At 39.5% G+C, this 18,354-nt stretch overlaps 2 protein-coding genes and 1 pseudogene across 2 annotated transcripts; 1 reads left to right on the top strand and 2 right to left on the bottom strand.

The window, feature by feature from the left end:
• Positions 1-4,527: 4,527 nt before the first annotated feature.
• On the bottom strand, positions 4,528-5,717 carry LOC129777967 (mitochondrial potassium channel-like). Its single transcript, XM_055784581.1, has 2 exons — positions 5,117-5,717; positions 4,528-5,058 (listed from the first exon to the last, which is right to left on the bottom strand). Exons 1-2 carry the CDS (start codon positions 5,606-5,608, stop codon positions 4,573-4,575), a joined length of 978 nt encoding a protein of 325 aa, XP_055640556.1. The 5' UTR covers positions 5,609-5,717; the 3' UTR covers positions 4,528-4,572.
• A 2,301-nt stretch (positions 5,718-8,018) lies between these two features.
• LOC129774275 (putative nuclease HARBI1) lies at positions 8,019-9,261 on the top strand (annotated as a pseudogene).
• A 3,389-nt stretch (positions 9,262-12,650) lies between these two features.
• Positions 12,651-13,520, bottom strand: LOC129774274 (uncharacterized). Its single transcript, XM_055777991.1, has one exon. The coding sequence runs from the start codon at positions 13,518-13,520 to the stop codon at positions 12,651-12,653; it is 870 nt and encodes a 289-aa protein (XP_055633966.1).
• Between the last annotated feature and the right edge of the window lie 4,834 nt (positions 13,521-18,354).

Below are 18,354 nucleotides of genomic sequence, written 5' to 3'. Positions count from 1 at the left end.
AAATCGAAATGCCAGGTAGTTTCAGTGTTGCCACATATTTATTTGTACTGGAAGGGGGAAAATCTTTTTCGGCTATGGTGAAGACAATTATTAAACGGTGTTATTTGGCTTGCTCTGTAATTTGTTTGTTTGTATGTTTGTAACATGTTTGTTTGTAGCGCTTTACCGCATTAAAAGAAATTTAAAAGAATGAAAGGGCTTGACTAGTAGAATACAGTTATTTATGAAAAATGCAAATCTAAAATGGCGGCCACTACAAAATGGCGGATTACATATTTTCAGAAATTTATGGAAAATTATGAAAAATGTAAATCCAAAATGATCGCCATCATAAAATGGCGCCATGTTTTTTCGAAGCCCATCAATATGGGTATCAAATGAAGGTGCTCGACTGGTAGAACACAGTAGATCATGAAAAATCCCAACAAACATCGAAACATACTTTTAATTCTACTGTCATTATAAAACTGCGTATTCCATGTTCATGGAAAATTTGATTTGGCCGCCGCTGAAAAATGGCATTTTGGATTTGCATTCCTCATGAGTAATTGTGTTCTACTAGCCAAGCTCTTTCATTTGATACCCATATTGAAGGAGTTTGGGAAAATATGTAATCCACCATTTTGTAGCGGCAGCCATCTTGGAGTTTTAAAATAATGAAATATCCAGTTTTATAATGACTGCAGAGATAATGGTGTGTTCCAAATTTCAGATCAATTGGTCAACAGGAAGGGGCTCAAATTTCTATTCATGTGGTAAAGCGCTACAGACATACATGTTGCAAACATATAAACGTACAAACATACAAACATACAAATTACAGGGCAAGCTGAATAATAAAACCGTTTAAAAACAGTTCCTGAGAAAAATCTGTGTTCTTACCGTACAGAACAAAACAAACAAAACTGAAAAAATATACCTTTCCGGATAAATTTGTACATTTGCCAACACTGGATGGTTCGATGGTACAAGGAACATCAAATTCAATTCCCTCAACGTATACATGGAAGAATCTTCATTAGCGTTGACGGCATTGTGCTTCATGTGTTCGATTTGTGAAGCGAAAATGATAATAGACAATGAAATCATGGAAATATCAGGAAATTTATATAAAAACAGCTGATGAAGGTTCAGTACGACGTGTTTTAATTAGTAAATTAACAAGAAGTAAAATTTTTCATTCAAATTTTGACAATTTAAAACTGCCTCTGGGCCTACAACCGATAAAGATTAATTTGCCTCCCAAAATAGTGATCGCCACCAGACGTCGACACTGTCATTCGTCATCGAGGATAAAGTGACAGCCAAGCTGTCCAGTTGCTGAAAATGTGTATGAACGCACAGCACCAGTCAACTGGGGATCTAAAAATGGCGTGTCGTTGACGTTCAAGTAACTGGCGCCAATTACTGGTCAATAGGCCGTATCCCAGTTTCATCTTTTTTCGAGCGGTTATAAGAACGGTGTCGACCGAGCGATGAAAAGTGCCACAAAAGTGCTTGAATCTTACCCCGCCATGCCTCCCGCAAGCGGAACTGCCCACAGTTTTAGCTATAATTGTACGCAATTATTTGTACTGAACGAAAGATGAATCAAATTTGGCAATCTTCACTTGACGAACACACCCGAATGGGCACGTAATTTTTTTGTCATTAAAGACATTAACGACTTTGGCATTAAGGGATTAAACTTTGTTGTTCACGACTTTAAGTGGATGAGACCTGCAATTTACAACGTAAAATACAACGTTAAATTACAGGTAAGTTCAGTTCCAATAAGTAGTGAAAATTTTAATCGATAAGTTTTTCCAATCAATTGATTCTCATCCCTTAAGACACATCTACAGGCTATGAAGGAAATCAGAGGCCACTGGATTGCGGGTAAGGTGCTTCGATGATTATCAGGTCTCAATGTAAATCTGTAAATCTATCAACGTTCAAGATGTACTCTTGTTGACACCGCTGAACGTCCCATTTGTACAAGCCGGGGAGAAAATTATTACAATATCCTTGATAACGAACAGCAAATTGGACTCGTAACACGGTACCGAATAAAACCGTTTCAATTGTTGATAATAAATGCTTCGAGTGTCGCTGTAGAACAATTGTTTCGATGGCGAGGAACTATCGAGAGAATTTGTACCTGATACAAATGCTGGAAATGACTTTGGTACATTAGTAGTGATCAACTAGCACCCGAGATGTCGAGCTGTCCAGATATATTCATAAGCATATTGTCGAAGATATTTTCACTCAGGATTCCAGAGCGGTAATAACGTACAAACTCCAAAACTATTTTATTTTCTGTATTTTCAATGTTAGGATCATACATTTTTTATAAGAATTGTAAATAATTATAATAAAAAAATTATTTGTGTGCATCGGCGTTTTCTTTATTTTTTGTTTCATGTTTCTTGAATACGTATAAAGCCATAATAAGGGTCGAGCTGTTTTGCATTCGGTCGACGTGGTGCCAGATTGTCTTTGGTTGTCTAATACGAAGGATAAGTCGACAAAATCATTGCAAAATGGCACGATATCGGTACCGACGGCGACACCATTTTCTGGGACTAATTTGACACAACAAAGTAGAGTGGGATGAATAAAAACAAAATTCACCTTTACTTTACTTCATTCGAGCAGTCGAGCAGTGAGATTAAGTTTTTACTACGTTTGGTATGAATAAAAGAAACAACAAAGTATTTACTTTTCGAAAATGGATGTTTAGCTGATTTCGTATGAATAAAACAGCATTCATCAAGTATTTACTTCGTTATTTTATCAAGTGTGCTCATGAGCATACTTTGGATCTGAAAACACTATCATTCGTTTTGATGTCATATCCGATTTATGTTTAATGCTGCTATCTTGCGCTTGAAGTTAAACAAGTTAACGATCCGCATTGATGGCATTGAGCTTTGTTTACTAGTTCAGGGGAGCGTAAAAAATTGATTGATTCTCAGGCGGAATGAACACGTTTTTAAAATTTAAATTATGAATGAAAAATAACCTTTCCGTACCAATTTGGCATTCTGTTCAAATGAAAAACACTTTTGTTTGCAGGTGGTGAAAAACTCTTGTACAATATTGTTTTTGAAGACAACTTTATATTATAATGAAAAGTTTCAGTAATGATGTTGGAAATGTATAGACAAAGGGTAAAGTAAAAGTCAAAAAAAAAAAAGACAAAGGGTAAAAGTCGGAAAAAAGTGTTTTAAGTGATTAAATAACATGATGTTAACATTTTCATTCAAATTTTAACATTTGAAAACTGGCTTCGTGTCTTCTAATATGATAGGTATTACACTAACGAGATAGGGACCTATTCCTTTTTCATCGCGAATTCACGCTTTGTCCAAAAAAAACGTTTTGAAACGAAACCTAAACAATCAGTTGATAGATGTTTGACAAAGTAAAAACTATGTTCGAATTCGAAAATCAAATTAGTAAAGTAAACTTTTATTCATACGGATTCAAGTAAATACTAGGAAAGTTTACTTTACTTGGAAACGGGCAGAATAAGTAAATACCTTGTTTTATTCATACCTAATGTGTAAAGGTGGCCGTACACTGTTTGCCCGGAGGTCAAATATTTGTTATTTTTTGACAGATAAGTGTTGTTTTGATATTTGTACAAACACTATTTTGTTTGCCACTCTTTAATTTTCAACAGTAGTAAACAATATCAAACACCGAACATGGAAAAAATCAACCGAAATATTCAAGGTAACCTAACCATGTACCGACAGGTTCAAAGAACAGACTGAAAAAATATTTTAGGCATCCAATAATTGAATATTTGCTTGTCGTGTTTTGTGTAGAATATATTTGATCAGTACACGTTGACCAAATTTTATCTGTCAAAAAGAGTCAAATATTTGGCTTCGGTCAAACAGTGTATGAGCACCCTAAATCAGCTATTAGGATATACTTCTCAAAGCTCCTTGATACTTCTAGGCGCCTTGATATAGACCAAGGCGCCTAGAAGTACATCCTAAGGTGAGGCCGTTTCGTCATTAAGTTGGTTAGGGGAGCGGTATATGAAAACAGTACGGAAGAAAGCATAAGGGGAATTATTTGCTTGAAGCGTGAAAGAGACAGACTGATCATGAGCGAGCTTGGGCACAAGCGTATTGTGTTTTGTTTGTATACTTCCAAGATGGCTGAAGAGTGGTTTTAGCGAGTTGGCCCACCTTAGGATATACGTCTAGGCGCCTTGATATAGACTAGGGCCCATTATAATTGGAGGAACTTTAGGAAATTCACAAAAAAATGTTTGAGTAAGAGCCCCCGCATACTACAGACATTCTGTCAACCAACAGTTTGGTCGGATCGGCCTTCTGGTGCAAAAACCGACCCAACTGATCCGGCGTAATGTGCGCACATGCATACCTCTCTGTACTGATTAAGAAGCCGACCAAACTATCGACCGACAAATCGGTCAGCAGTCTGCGGGGGCTCTAAGTGTCAAGGTTAATCAAACCTTTATCTGAATAATTAGCGATTCATGGTGAAGTACTGAACTCAATATTATTTGTAAATTAATGAATAAATTTTATTTTAACAACAGTCCAATCATTTGTTAGTTATCGGCATAAAAAACCTATAAATACGGATCGTGTTTCTCTTTAAATAATCACTCCAACTTTCCAATGGTTTCAGTTGTTTCTCTTCTTCCACTGCTCCCGATTGTGCAAGTATTCGTAACCTGTCCTCTTCTAGCTTCCGCATCGTTACATATTCCTTTATGTAATCCAATGTAACGTTCAACCCATCAAGTTTCTCATCTACCCCCACCAATCGCGTTACGCTTTCCCCGGTCGTCTGTTTGATCGCTTCGAACTGCGTGTTCCGGTAGTAGTAGTTGATGGAAGTGGCAATGATGCCTAGCAGGGCACCCACGCAAGATCCAATGATCGACCAATATTTTACGTTATTTGCTTGTGTACGTTCCTTCTCGTGGGACGTTTTAACGGCCGATGTCAGATGAGAGAACAAATCCCGTTCCTCCTGGTCAACAATTTGAAAGATTTGATTCTTTTCCTTTTCGCGCGCTAGTACCTGCAATAAACGAGTGAATCACTTCTAGGAATCACACATGGACATACCCTAGAAATACTTCAAACTCTTCTTTGATCAGTTCCACGTATCGATGTTCCCCGCGCACCGTTTTCTGCACTTCAACGTGTAAATCTTGTAGCTGCTTGCGAATAAGCGTCAATTCCAGCAATATATGTCGTCTCCGCTCTTGTACCAGCTGCAGCTGGTTCTGAATCTCGATAACTTTATTCTGGGCAACCTTCACCTCGCTCATTCCGCTGAATTCGTCGTAGAAAAATTGTGCTTCGTAGAGTTTGCTTTTGGCCAAATCTAGTAGGCCTATTCGACGCACCGCAATGTTGCTTCCGTTCATTTGTTTCATCTGATCGCGATCAGGACGCGGTTCTTGCAGGATGATATATTCAAACTCGTTCCCGGGGACACGATTCTGTCCCTTTGTGTCACGTTGTGTCGATAAGCTACGAGAACGAATGATGTAACAGATGCCACCATCCAAGAAGCTTTGGCAATAGGTGTTTCTCAATCTATTTATGAACATTTTGAAAATCATACAAACATAACTTTAAATAATGGAATTAGTTTAAAATTAAAATGCAAAATTCTTGATGATACAGTGGCAGAGTGTGTTTCTTATCAAGGCATCTTGCGTTTGGATGACTTTTCGTAAACAGCTGACGTGAAAAATGTAAACACGGCCAAACGTAGTTTGAAAGTTACTACAGGTATGCTACATTTTTTGCAAGCCCAAGAGCAACATGACGTAACATATACAGTGACACAAACCCGTAGTCGTACTCCACCATGCAGATCTCTTTTCCCTTCTTTTGAAAGTCGAAAACAAGCTTTCGGAACATTCTATTTAGATAAAGTCATAGTCATATGAGAGTCAAAAGATTTGCTATCTGTTTTCAGAATAATGATTTTTATTTCTCTAAAATCTGCGAATGTACGTGCCAATGTATGAAAATTGACTTAAATAATCGTACGCTGGTTGAAATCTCTGCTTGATTTCGAAGGTGTTAGCCAATTTACGAATTCCATCATTAGTATGGTATCCCTTGTTCATTGGAACTATCTTTAGCTGTCTTTGGCCTTATTTACGAGTTTTTTGGTGTATTCGGAAGGAATATTTATTAATTTTTTCTTCAAGTGGTTTTTAAAATCGTTGTTTTTAGAAATTTAATGGTTTCTAAATTTTCTACACAGATAACTTCTTCAGTTTTTTACTGGGATTGATGTCGGAAGATTGTGGAGGAATATCAATAACTTTTGAGCAGTTGTAATGTAACCATGTACGAACTTTATATGGCTGAGGCTCTGGGTCATTATCTTGACAAAACTTGATTCCTCCAATCCATCACATTTTGTTGACACTTTGCTTCATATTTTCCTTTAGGATTTTCAAGTTAACATTCTGATCCAATACACCATCGATGGAAACCAAATTGCTCATACATATACCCTCATACCATCTCTCCACCACCATCATGTTTAAACGTTGCTTTGAGATTTTTTACGTTTAATTCATCGTTGGCTTCCTCCATACGAAACGATAACCATCGGAGCCAAAAATATCAAATTAGGACCCATCTATGAAATAACATCTTACCAGTAATACATTGTTGTGTTTCATGGTGTTTGGAATAATCAAATTGGAGTTACTGATTTTATTTTGCTGAGAAACGGTTTGTCCCTCTGTGCTCGGGCATTCAAGTGGCCCTTCCTAGGCACATTACAAACTTTTTGTTTGCTCAATGTGATTTTTATCGATGGTGTAATGTATCAGAATGTTTAATTGAACATCCTGAAGGAAAATATGAAGCGAAGCGTCAATAAAATGTGATTGATTCGAGAAATCAAGCTTTACCAAGATAATGACCCAGAGCTCAAGACATATAAAGTTCGTACAAGGTTACATTACAACTACTCAAAAATTATTGATATTCCTCCACAATCTTCCGACATCAATCCCCGTTAAAAATTGAGGAATTTATCTGGGTAGGAAATTTAGAAACCATTAAATTTCTAAAAATAACGATTTTAAAAACTACTTGAAGAAAAAATTAATAAATATTCCTTCCGAATACACAAAAAAACTCGTAGATAAGGCCAAAGACAGCTAAAGATAGTTCCAATGAACAAGGGATACCATACTAATGATGGAATTCGATTATGAGTTTGAGTCAATTTTCATACATTAGAACATACATTCGCAGATTTTAGGGAAATAAAAACCATTATTCTGAAAACTCTCATATGACACAATGACTTTATCTAAATAGAATGTTCCGAAAGCTTGTTTTCGACTTTCAAAAGAAGGGAAAAGAGATCTGCATGGTGGAGTATGACTATGGGTTTGAGTCACTGTACTACAGGTAAGCTATATTGTTTGCATCGTACACGAAAATTACTCACACAGATAAAATAGCGAGCAGAATCACGGCATTTTGTTCATAAAATCTAACAAATTTATAAATTTTGTTGATTCTAACACGTTTTGCTTTGGAGATTTGAAGCAACGGTGTCATGCATCCATCAATGTTTTAAACCTTTCCCGTGCAACATCGAGTCACACTCGTGGTAAACTTATAGCGAATTAGTTTTTGTTCAGTTGCAACCTCAGTGCCGCACTAACTGCTGTCAAAACGTTTTTTTATTCACTCAGTTTCCACCTAGTGTCGCACTGGGTTCGCCCCGAAAGCTGTTAGTTTCGCACTGAGATGTTTCACGGGTTGGCACTCGGGTTCACCAATACAGTTCCACACGGAACTGTCAAGTGCGTTGTTGTTTTGAAATATAAATCCTCCTGTGCTGTTTCGTCTTTAATGGGAAGCGATTTTTCTACGGTTCCGCATTTATGTGTTTGATATATTCCAGATATCCAATTATTTGATTGCACATAGGAAATTCACCGAAAGCTTACGTTAAATTTATTCTTTGTTCTTATTTTCAGCATAGATATGGAAAACGTTGCAAAGGTGATCTGTCTCGCTGCTTCTGCTATCGTATTGATTGAATCGGAATCGGAATCCGATTCCGATTCCGATTTTGGAGAGTATCTGGAAATAGTTATTTCCGGAGAACCTAGGAGCAAAAGAAAGCGTGTCGAAAATTTTGTTACCGACGTAGTGGAAAAACTTTCTGATGAAGAGGTAGTTGTTTTTATTCTGTTTTGAGTTAAAAATCATGAACGAGCAATATTTATTTTTATTTCTAGTTTCGACGTCATTTTCGAATAAATAAAAGCACATCCGAAATTATTATAAATAAATACGAGGAGTCCGAGTTTTATCTTGTCAACACCGGTATTGGACGTATGAACGTTACAGCAAATCAACAAACGCTTTCTTTTTTGTGGTAAGTATTCCGACTTCGTTTTTGGTTTTACAACGGCCTCATTTGTACCTGACCTGGCCATCAAGGATATAGACTAATGTCATGCCAACTCTTAAGACGAGTTGGCATGAAATTCGTCTATAAATTCCATCTCAGCTTTTTCAAAGAGATTTTTCTAATTAATTTTGTTTGTAGGTTTTGTGCAAATAAAAATTCTTACCGGGAAGTTGCTAGTTTGTTCAATCTTTCGGAATCAACGTTTTTCAAATGCTTAAATAATATTTTGGACTTTTTTTACGATCTCTCCAAATCGATCATCCATTTCCCGGAAGCAATCGCTGAGAAAGAAACAATTTACTCTCAATAACGCTCCAGGGAGTAGTATGTGATGCACAAAGAAGATTCCTTGACGTCTGTGTGGGTTCTCCCAGTCGGATACATGACTCGAGAGTATTCTCTTTGTCACCACTCAGCGATGAGCTACCAAGAATTTGCGATGGAAATTATCATCTACTAGGTGACGCTGCTTATCCCTTACGGGAATATTTGCTGACACCGTTCAAGGACTATGGTAATTTAACGCAGAAGGAGCGAAATTACAATTTAAAGCATAGCCAAACTCGAGTGAGGATTGAAAACTGTTTCGGGATTTTGAAACAAAGGTTCCATCAACTTACCCAACTCGATTTTTTCCACGTTGAGAGAATGTGCAAGTTTGTTCTAGCCTGTTGTACACTTCATAATATGTGCATTGATCACAATGACGTATACAATTATGATGAGGAAGCGGATAATCTCAGCGAAACAAATGAAATCGGAAGCAGCCAAATGTCAACCTCCGGTCGAGTGGTCTCTCAAAATATGTGAAATGCTGCTTTGCGTAGACTTGGAGAAATTAAAAGGAATGAAATGGCCGAAGCATTGCTATAACAATAATCGAATAAAACAACATTATATTAAAACTATAATAACTAACGAGTCTGAGGTGCACGAAACCAAATAGCGAAAGATTATCGGAATGAAACTCAGTATAGCTTTTATTGCGTGAATAAATGTAACGCGGAATACAAAACGGGGGGGGAAATGGACGCGTCCCAACAAGAATGAAATTAGTTCACAGATCTGTCACTGAAGGCGTTGCTGAAATAAAGTGTGGCCAGTTTGGCTGCGATGTGAAGCACACCGCACTACTCCCCCTTCCTAATAACACTTTCATTGTATCCGGAAACGTACGTGATGTCCACTTTTAGTTATGCGGTCAGATGATGAATCAGCATCCTTGCTGATGTGGGCCGGTTTTACCCTGTCGATCGAAACTGTCACTTGTTTGTCTTTAATTTTAATGGTGAACATTTTACTGTTCCTTGAGACGACTTCATGTGGCCCTGTGAAAGGAGGTTCTAGTGCGGCTCTGACTTTGTCGGTTTTTAGAAAAATGTGTGTGCACTCCACAAGTTCCTTTGGAATATATACATGTCGACTTGTGTCATTATTAGAAGCTGATTTTGGTATTAGCGAGTTCATTTTTTCTCGTAGGTTGGCTACAAAAGTTTCTTTAGAACCCCAAAGGGGCTGCTTTTCAATCATCGCACCGGGAATTCGAATGGTCGTACCGTATAGCATTTCAGATGCTGATGTCTCTCCGCGTACCGCAGTTCTTAGTCCGAGTAGGACTAATGGTAAAGCATCGGTCCAACTTGATTTGTATGATTCTAGTGCCGTTTTGAGTGGTCTGTGCCAGCATTCAATCATCCCGTTGGCTTGTGGATGGTAAGGTGTAGTATGAATTCGTTCTAAACCTAATAATACGCACAACTCTTTCATTAGTTGCGATTCGAACTGTCGACCCTGATCTGATGTTAGCTTCGTTGGAGTTCCAAATCTTGATATCCATACCTCGATGAAAATTTTGGCGACGGTTTCTGCGGTCATATCGGGGATTGCTACTGCCTCCGGCCATCTACTGAAACGGTCAATCATGGTCAAGATGTAACGCATTCCATTGGATATTGGCAAGGGGCCCACGATGTCGATGTGGACATGTTCAAACCTGTCATCCGGAATTTCGATTTTGTTTGGTTTTGACCTGGTGTATCTGGAAACTTTGTTCTTTTGACACTCGATACAGGCACGTACCCAGTTCGATATGTCCTTCTTAACTCCGGGCCACACATATTGCTGTAGAACTTGTGCTTGCGTGGCTTTCAATCCCGGATGTGCTATTCGATGTACCTGTTCGTAAATGATTCTCTGATAATAGCGAGGAACGCAAACGCGAATCTTGTTTCCTTGTTGTTGGCAAAGGAGCTCCATACCAAGTCGAGAGATTTTTAGTTTCTTGATATCGGGGTTGTTTCGTTGCCAATTCTGCAATTGTTCATCGTTTTCTTGCTTCGTAGCAAAATCGCTGTAGTCGATTGTAGACGGTAAACAAATTCCTTCTATTCTCGAGAGGACGTCTGCAGGAACATTTTCAGTACCAGCGACATGAACCAATGTCGTAGTATATTCACTTATAAAGTTCAGCAAACGTTGCTGTCTTGGCGTAGGTTTGTTAGCGTTTTGTTTGAATGCGAACGTTAGCGGTTTATGATCCGTGAATATGACCGTGTCGCGGCCTTCAATTACATCTTTGAAATGTTTAACGCCCAGATATACTGCGAGCAACTCTCTGTCATACGTTGAGTATCGTCGTTCTCGGTCGCTGAATTTAACCGAAAAATAACCTAACGGCCTCCAACTGTCTCTACATTGCTGTTGCAACACGGCTCCAGCGGCCAGGTCGGACGCGTCAACCATCAGTGATAGCTGAGCGTTTGAGTCGTAGTAATCCAGAACTGTTGCCTCTGTTAATGATCGTTTACATTCATCGAAAGCATATTCAGCTTCGGGGGTCCATATGATCGGCGTTTTATCATTTTTCTTGTTTGATGGTATTAGTTTTCGCAAAGGTAATTGTACTTCAGCGGCATGCGGAAGAAATCGTCGATAATAATTCACTAAGGCTAGGAAACGCCTCAACTTTTGTACAGTGTCCGGCTTAGGGTATTCGGCTATCGCTGTGACCTTTTCAGGAACTGTTGTGCAGCCATCGGTGGTGATCAGTTGTCCCACGAATCGTAATTGTTTTTTCCCTAGTTGACATTTGTCCGCATTGATCTGGAGTCCGTTTTCTCTCAGTTTTTCGAAAACTAAACGTAAGTGTTTTTGGTGTTCCTCCTCGGATACTGACGTGATAAGTAAATCGTCTATGTACGGCATTACAAACGGCATGTCGAAGAAAATGTTATTAATGAATCTTTGGAATGTTTGACCTGAATTTTTTAGTCCTGGTGGCATTACGAGAAATTCATACAACCCCAGTGGCGTAATGATTGCGGTTTTTTCAACATCGTTCTCGTGCATAGGAATTTGATAGTACGCGCGTTCAAGATCAATCACAGAGAACACAGTCTTATTTCGTAGCGTCTGACAAATATCGTAAACATGTGGCAGTGGGTACCGATCTGCAATAGTAGAGTCGTTAAGGTTCTTGTAATCGCCTACGAGCCTGTATTTTATATCACCGTTTTGAAGCGTCTTAGTGGCCAGGTGCACTGGACTTGAATAAGGGCTTTTCGAAGGTTTGATGTATCCGAGTTCTAAGAATAACTTTAACTCCTTGCGAAGCGCTTCTAGTTTATGTGGTGGAAGTCTGCGAAATTTGGAGTGACATGGAGGGCCTTCGACCGTGATAGTATGCTTGACGTTGTGTTTGACATTTTGATCTGGGAGTCGTGGTCTAGTCACGTCGGAATATTCGCTCAATAGACCGCCATAGTCATTACTATCGGAAAAGACTTTGAGTCCGTATAGCCCTTCTGTGATGGAATTGATTTGCCCGCGTGCTTTTATATTTGTCATTTTATCGACTAGACACTCACCTCGCAAATCCACCATCAGGCCGTAGTGTTTTAGGAAATCTGCCCCTAGTATTGGAGACGTTACATCAGCTAGTACGAACCGCCATGGGAAATTTCTGCGAAGACCAAAAGTTGGTTTGCAAACTTCAATACCATAAGTTGCGATGCGGGTGCCGTTGGCGGCATACAAATTCATTCCTGGGGTTGGTTTTAGTTTCTGGAGTGATGAACATGGCAGAACTGACAGATCCGCGCCGGTATCAATCAGAAATTTGTAGTTAGTTGTAAGATCGTGGATTATTAGACGGGATTGACTGACTACGCCGCATTCGCCCGTCGCCGATTGCAGCTGATCTAGTTTTTTGATTTGAACTGACAAGGCTCTCGGCAGTTCTTTGCATTTGCTCCGAACTTTCTGTGGTAGTAACAATACGGGTGATATTCTCGAGAGCCGCTCCGAAAGCTTTGCTCTCTGTTGAAACTTCTGTTGCGAGATCTGCTGCGTTCTTGACGGAATGCGGCCAGCTTGTTTGAAATTTCGGAGATTCGTGTTCGTAATTCCGCCAAGCCTATCTCGTTAGTGCTGTCTGGCGAAGCTGTTACGGACGATGCAACACGGTTCCTGGTGATGTCTGCAAGCTTGTCGGCTTGTTCGGCTAGCTGTGATAGTTGGAGTGTAGTTTCTGATACTTTAAGAACGGCTTGGGTGGTTTCGGGTAACTGCTGCATCCACAGAGATTTGATAATTTTTTCGTCAGTGATAACGTCTCTGGCAAGATCCCTCATCTCACGTAGAAGCTGAGAAGGCTTGCGATCTCCTAGTTCACATCCTCGTAATAGCTGCTGCATACGGTTCTGTTCACTCGTACTGTACTCTTGGATAATTCTTTCCTTAATTTTAGTGTATTTATCGTCGGCAGGTGGGTCTCGAATAATGTCTGAGCAGCACGCGAGGATTTCCGAATCGATACCTGCTAGGACGTGGTAATATCGAGTATCCTCTCTAATAATTCCGGCTAGTGTAAATTGCGCTTCAATTTGGGCGAACCAGAGGATGGGGTCGCGCTTCCAGAAAGGCCCCACTTTGATGCCGATTTTATTCACAGCCATTGGACCGTCGGGTACGTTGTTCGTAGCAGCTGCGTTATTCGTAGTGATTGCTTGTGTTCCCAACAATTCTTGCAAACGGGCAATCTCTTCTTCCAGACGTTGCTCATTCGACATCTTTGGGTGCTACCGATGGGCGCCTCGGCGAAGTTTTTTATGTGTGGCAGTCCGGATGATGACGTAATGGAACGATAAGAAAAAATATTGACACACAGCCGGTTGCGCCCAAGTGTGATTATTTGTGTGTTTCCTTACTTTTGGAAAATAGTCGAAATCGTCAATCACGTCGGGGTCACCAATGAGGTGCACGAAACCAAATAGCGAAAGATTATCGGAATGAAACTCAGTATAGCTTTTATTGCGTGAATAAATGTAACGCGGAATACAAAACGGGGGGGAAATGGACGCGTCCCAACAAGAATGAAATTAGTTCACAGATCTGTCACTGAAGGCGTTGCTGAAATAAAGTGTGGCCAGTTTGGCTGCGATGTGAAGCACACCGCAAGTCCTTGATATTGTTGAAGATGAAAGATATCTATTTTTGATTTTCCTGTTGCAATGAGCCCTTAACCACTCCTCTGCTGTGGTGTCTTGCCGATTTAATCAAGTGTCCGCTATAAGAGTTTGATATTGACATCGATATTGTTCTGAAATTTATTTTGTCGTCTAAATAACGAAAATTCTCTGTTATTTCTCTGAACAAAATGAAATAAAACTTAATAAGACAAAATGGTTATTATGTTGTAGTCTAAACATTATTATTTAAATGTGCGTATTCGGATATGCAGAAAAATGGAAATAGTAGGAAAAAAATTAATTTGAATTTTTTTTATATTTTCTTTATAAGCTCTTCTATGCTATTATTCAGCCGGTCTATTTTTTCCATTTTCTCACTGTGTCGTTTTTTTCTTTCTTCCTCTCTAGCTTCTTTTTTTACATTCCGCTTTATATGCCTCCAAAAGCTGAGTTGGAACATCTCCTTTTCTGGTTTTCTTCAATGGAGTCGACGTACTGCGTACTGTTTTATCTGAGGGATCGGTCTCACTTATGGATGTGTCCGTCTCTGACTGGCGTTTGCGCCGAATGATCCGAGGAGTCATGATGATTTCGGGCTCCACCGAGTCATCTACTGCCGCTATTTGTCGCATTTCCTTATCATACGGCGTTACAACAATGGAAGAGCCAGATGTACGATTGTTTTTTATGATTTCCTTCGACTTTTTCGCAACAGTCTTGTAACGGTTTTCAATCTGTACCGGCCAAAAAAACACACCAAGCTCGTTTTTTATTTGTTGAGAGATGTTCATTTGTCGTTTCGTTTTGAACTTTTTCAGAGGACCAACGCTCTCCATGTTCTGAATATATAGATTCAGAAGAAGACGCGTTTGTTCCTCTGTCCAGGTTACGACCGTTTTCGACGTGCCGGATGGTCCAGGGATACCAAGCTCTGCACTTTCTGTAACTGTGGTTTGAAATCCATAGTGATCAGCAACGTCAGTGTATTTAGCTTGCACCACTGCATTACCTTAAATGTAAATACAAAATAAAATAAATTTCCGTTTCCCCATATCAGCGACATAAACATGAAATTAAACAACGATCATAATGCTTCAAATATCCTGCACGCAGGATTGCACTAACTTATCGAAGTAAAATGGATTCGATTGTTCCGAACGTAAAGTTTTTCTTTATTTTTATTGACTTTCCTGTACTCGTGCGCAAAATCCTAACTCGTATACTCGCGCACGGAGTCAAAGACCGAAAATTTGAACTTCTCTGCAATATTACTATTGTGTAATTTTTATGCTTTATTAGTATTTTCTTGAAGAAGAGGGTATAATTGAATGAAAAAATATGTTTTGACGTAGGACTACGTCTTTCATTTCTATACCGGGGTGTAAAATCAATGTTTCGAAACCGAAAGCGTTACGCCGGAGACCGAGATTTTGAGCGTTAATAGCTCCTGAACAACTGAACGAAATGGTATGATAAACACTTCATTCGAAAGATAAAATGTCTACGCGTTATATACTTGTTACTTTTTGATCCAAAAACTTGTTTCAATAGCCTTAAAATTGTTCTCGAAACAGGCTATTGAAATCACCAATCGGTATATAAGCGAGCGCCGCTCGGAAATCCACTCAGTTCTAATTGAACAGCGATTGGAGCATGTTGTCGCTGTTGTGGTGAAGCTCTTCGTTTATCATGAAAGCGCGGATGAACGGTGTCACCAAGAGCCTGTGCACCTTAGGCCAGAAGGGAATCTATCAGGAGGAGAGTGATGCCACAAACGGTTCCCCAGGAAGAGATTGGAGCAGCCGCCACACACACAAACGCGCGCGGACCCCTCGTTTGGATGCCATTCAGCATCGAGAAAATTCCGGAAAGATTCAATCGTTGCTGAAAAATAATCTGCTAGTTCCCCTGGGAACTGAAAAATACATTCATGCGAAAGAGCTCATTTTAATGTTTTCTATCCATGTAACACTGCGACCAAATATTGTTCAATTAAGTGCTATTAACAGGTGGTTATTGAGTTAACATTAACCACTGGTAGGCTTCGAGTATCGAGGAAAATCTGGAAAAATCTATTCGTTGTTGAAAAATAATCTACCAGTTTCCCTGGGAATTGAAAAATACATTCATGTGAAAGAGTTTATTTTAATGTTTTCTATCCATGTAACACTGCGATCAAATGTTTTTCAATCAAGTTCTATTAACAGGTGGTTATCGAGTTTGCGTTAACCACTGGTGGGCTTCGAGTATCGAGGAAAATCTGGAAAAATCTAATCGTTGCTGAAAATAATCTGCCAATTCCTTGGCAATTGAAAAATACATTCATGCGAAAGAGTTTATTTTAATGTTTTCTATCCACATAGTACTGATGCGATTTTTCAATCAAGTGCAATTAATTAGCAGGAAAGCTTCTGAAGATTATTCTCCCCCATCGGTAGAATATTTTCGTATCGAATACAGTTTACGCGCGCAATGGAAAATGTTTCGCATCACGAAAATCATATAATTTTCAATCAATTATTGCTCAGCCGCCGAAAGTTTCAAACTCAGAGTTCATTCGCCTCTAGTTTGCCTTCCAAATTGCCATCGTAAACCACACCTTCTTTCGATTCAATCACGGACAAAAAGCATACTTAAGCGATATTCTGGTGGTGATCGCATTCATTTTTCGTGAGGACATTGACAAGACAACATCGTTACTGAACGAGCTGACCGAACTGAACGGGCTGGATAAGCTGGACGGCGAGGGATCGAGGGATTTATTATATCGCCTGACCTGACCTGAAACGCATTCAGTTTGTTTGGGACTGTGACGGAGCGTAGAAAAGCCGATCCATCAGAAAGAGAAGACGACCGAGAGAATACCAGCATCGAAAATTGGTTCTGCTTAAGACATCGGAGCAACCGCCATACAACACATACACGCGCGCAACTCTTTACGTTTGCTGGTTATCGAGAAGAATCTGGAAAGAAGTGATCGTTGCTGCAAAATAATCTGCCAGTTCCCCTTGGAACTGCAAATTACATTCAAGCGAAAGAGTTTATTTTAACGTTTTCTATCCATATAATACTGCGACCAAATACAATTGGTTTTGTGATTTTTCAATCAAGTGCAATTAAGAGGTGGTTATCGAGTTAGCATTAACCACTGGTGGTGGACTTCGAGAAAAATCCGGAAAAATATCGCTACTGCTAAATAATCCGCCAGTTCCCCTTGGCATTGAAAATAACATGCAAGCTAAAGAGTTTATTTTAATGTTTTCTAACCATATAACACTGCGACCAAATACATTTGGTTCTGTGATTTTTCAATCAAGTGTAATTAGCAGGAAAGCTTCTGAAGATTATTCCTCCCCATCAGTAGGATATTTTCGTGTCCAATATTAGATGCATAAAACCTTGTACCTCCAACGTAACTTCAAACAAATGATCACTAAATCAACGATAGTCCTACGTCACCATTGCGGTTATACCATAGATATAATCCACTTCCTGTTTTTTTAATGTTTTCTAACATATAACGCAGCGACCAAATACTTTTGGTTTTGTGATTTTTCAATCAAATGCAATCAGCAGGAAAGCTTCTGAATATTATTCTTCCCCATCAGTAGGATATGTTCGTTTCCAATATTGGATGCGCGCGCAACGGAAAATGTTTCACATCGCGAAAAACATAATTCTCAATCGATTATTGCTCAGTCGCCGAAAGTTTCAAACTCAGAGAGTTCATTCGCCTCTAGTTTGCCTTCCAAATTGCCATCGTAAACCACACCTTCTTTCGATTCAGTCACGGACAAAAAGAATACTTAAGCGATATTCTGGTGGTGAAACGCACCATTCTTTGTGTGGACACCGACTGGACAACATCGTTGCTGGACGAGCTGGACGGCGAGGGATCGAGTGCCTTTCACAAGGCAATGAGGGTGGAGGTGTAATGCAGGAGTTAGAGTAGAGTTCCAAGGGCCTTTCTCAAGGCTAGAGACGAATGAACTGAAAAGTTTAAAGTCTCTATAATACAAAACCATTCTATCCATGAAACGCATTCATTTTTCGTGAGGACATCGACAAGACAACATCGTTACTGAACGAGTTGAACGAGCTGGGACGAGCTGGATGGCCTGACCTAACCTGAAACGCATTCAGTTTGTTTGGGACTGTGACGGAGCGCAGAAAAGTCGATCCATCAGAAGAAGAGAAGACGACCGAGACCGAGAATACCAGCATCGAAAACTGGTTCCGCTTGAGACATCGGAGCAACCGCCACACACACACACACACACACATACACGCGCGCAACTCTTTACGTTTGCTGGTTATCGAGAAGAATCCGGAAAGAACTGATCGTTGCTGCAAAATAATCTGCCAGTTCCCCTTGGAATTGAAAATTACATTCAAGCGAAAGAGTTTATTTTAACGTTTTCTGTTCATATAATAC

The sequence above is a fragment of the Toxorhynchites rutilus genome, chromosome 3 (genome assembly GCF_029784135.1).
Source record: "Toxorhynchites rutilus septentrionalis strain SRP chromosome 3, ASM2978413v1, whole genome shotgun sequence".
Classification (NCBI taxonomy): domain Eukaryota; kingdom Metazoa; phylum Arthropoda; class Insecta; order Diptera; family Culicidae; genus Toxorhynchites; species Toxorhynchites rutilus.
The sequence above is the reverse complement of the archived record's forward strand: the minus strand, read 5'-3'. Positions and strand labels throughout refer to the sequence as shown.

Bases quoted from the DNA above. Each gene is read 5' to 3' on its own strand.
- LOC129777967 (XM_055784581.1), bottom strand. From the start codon at position 5,608: ATGATTTTCAAAATGTTCATAAATAGATTGAGAAACACCTATTGCCAA. The intron at 5,059-5,116 runs GTATTTCTAGGG...CGTTTATTGCAG, and splicing joins TGATCAAAGAAGAGTTTGAA to GTACTAGCGCGCGAAAAGGA.
- LOC129774274 (XM_055777991.1), bottom strand. From the start codon at position 13,520: ATGTCGAATGAGCAACGTCTGGAAGAAGAGATTGCCCGTTTGCAAGAA.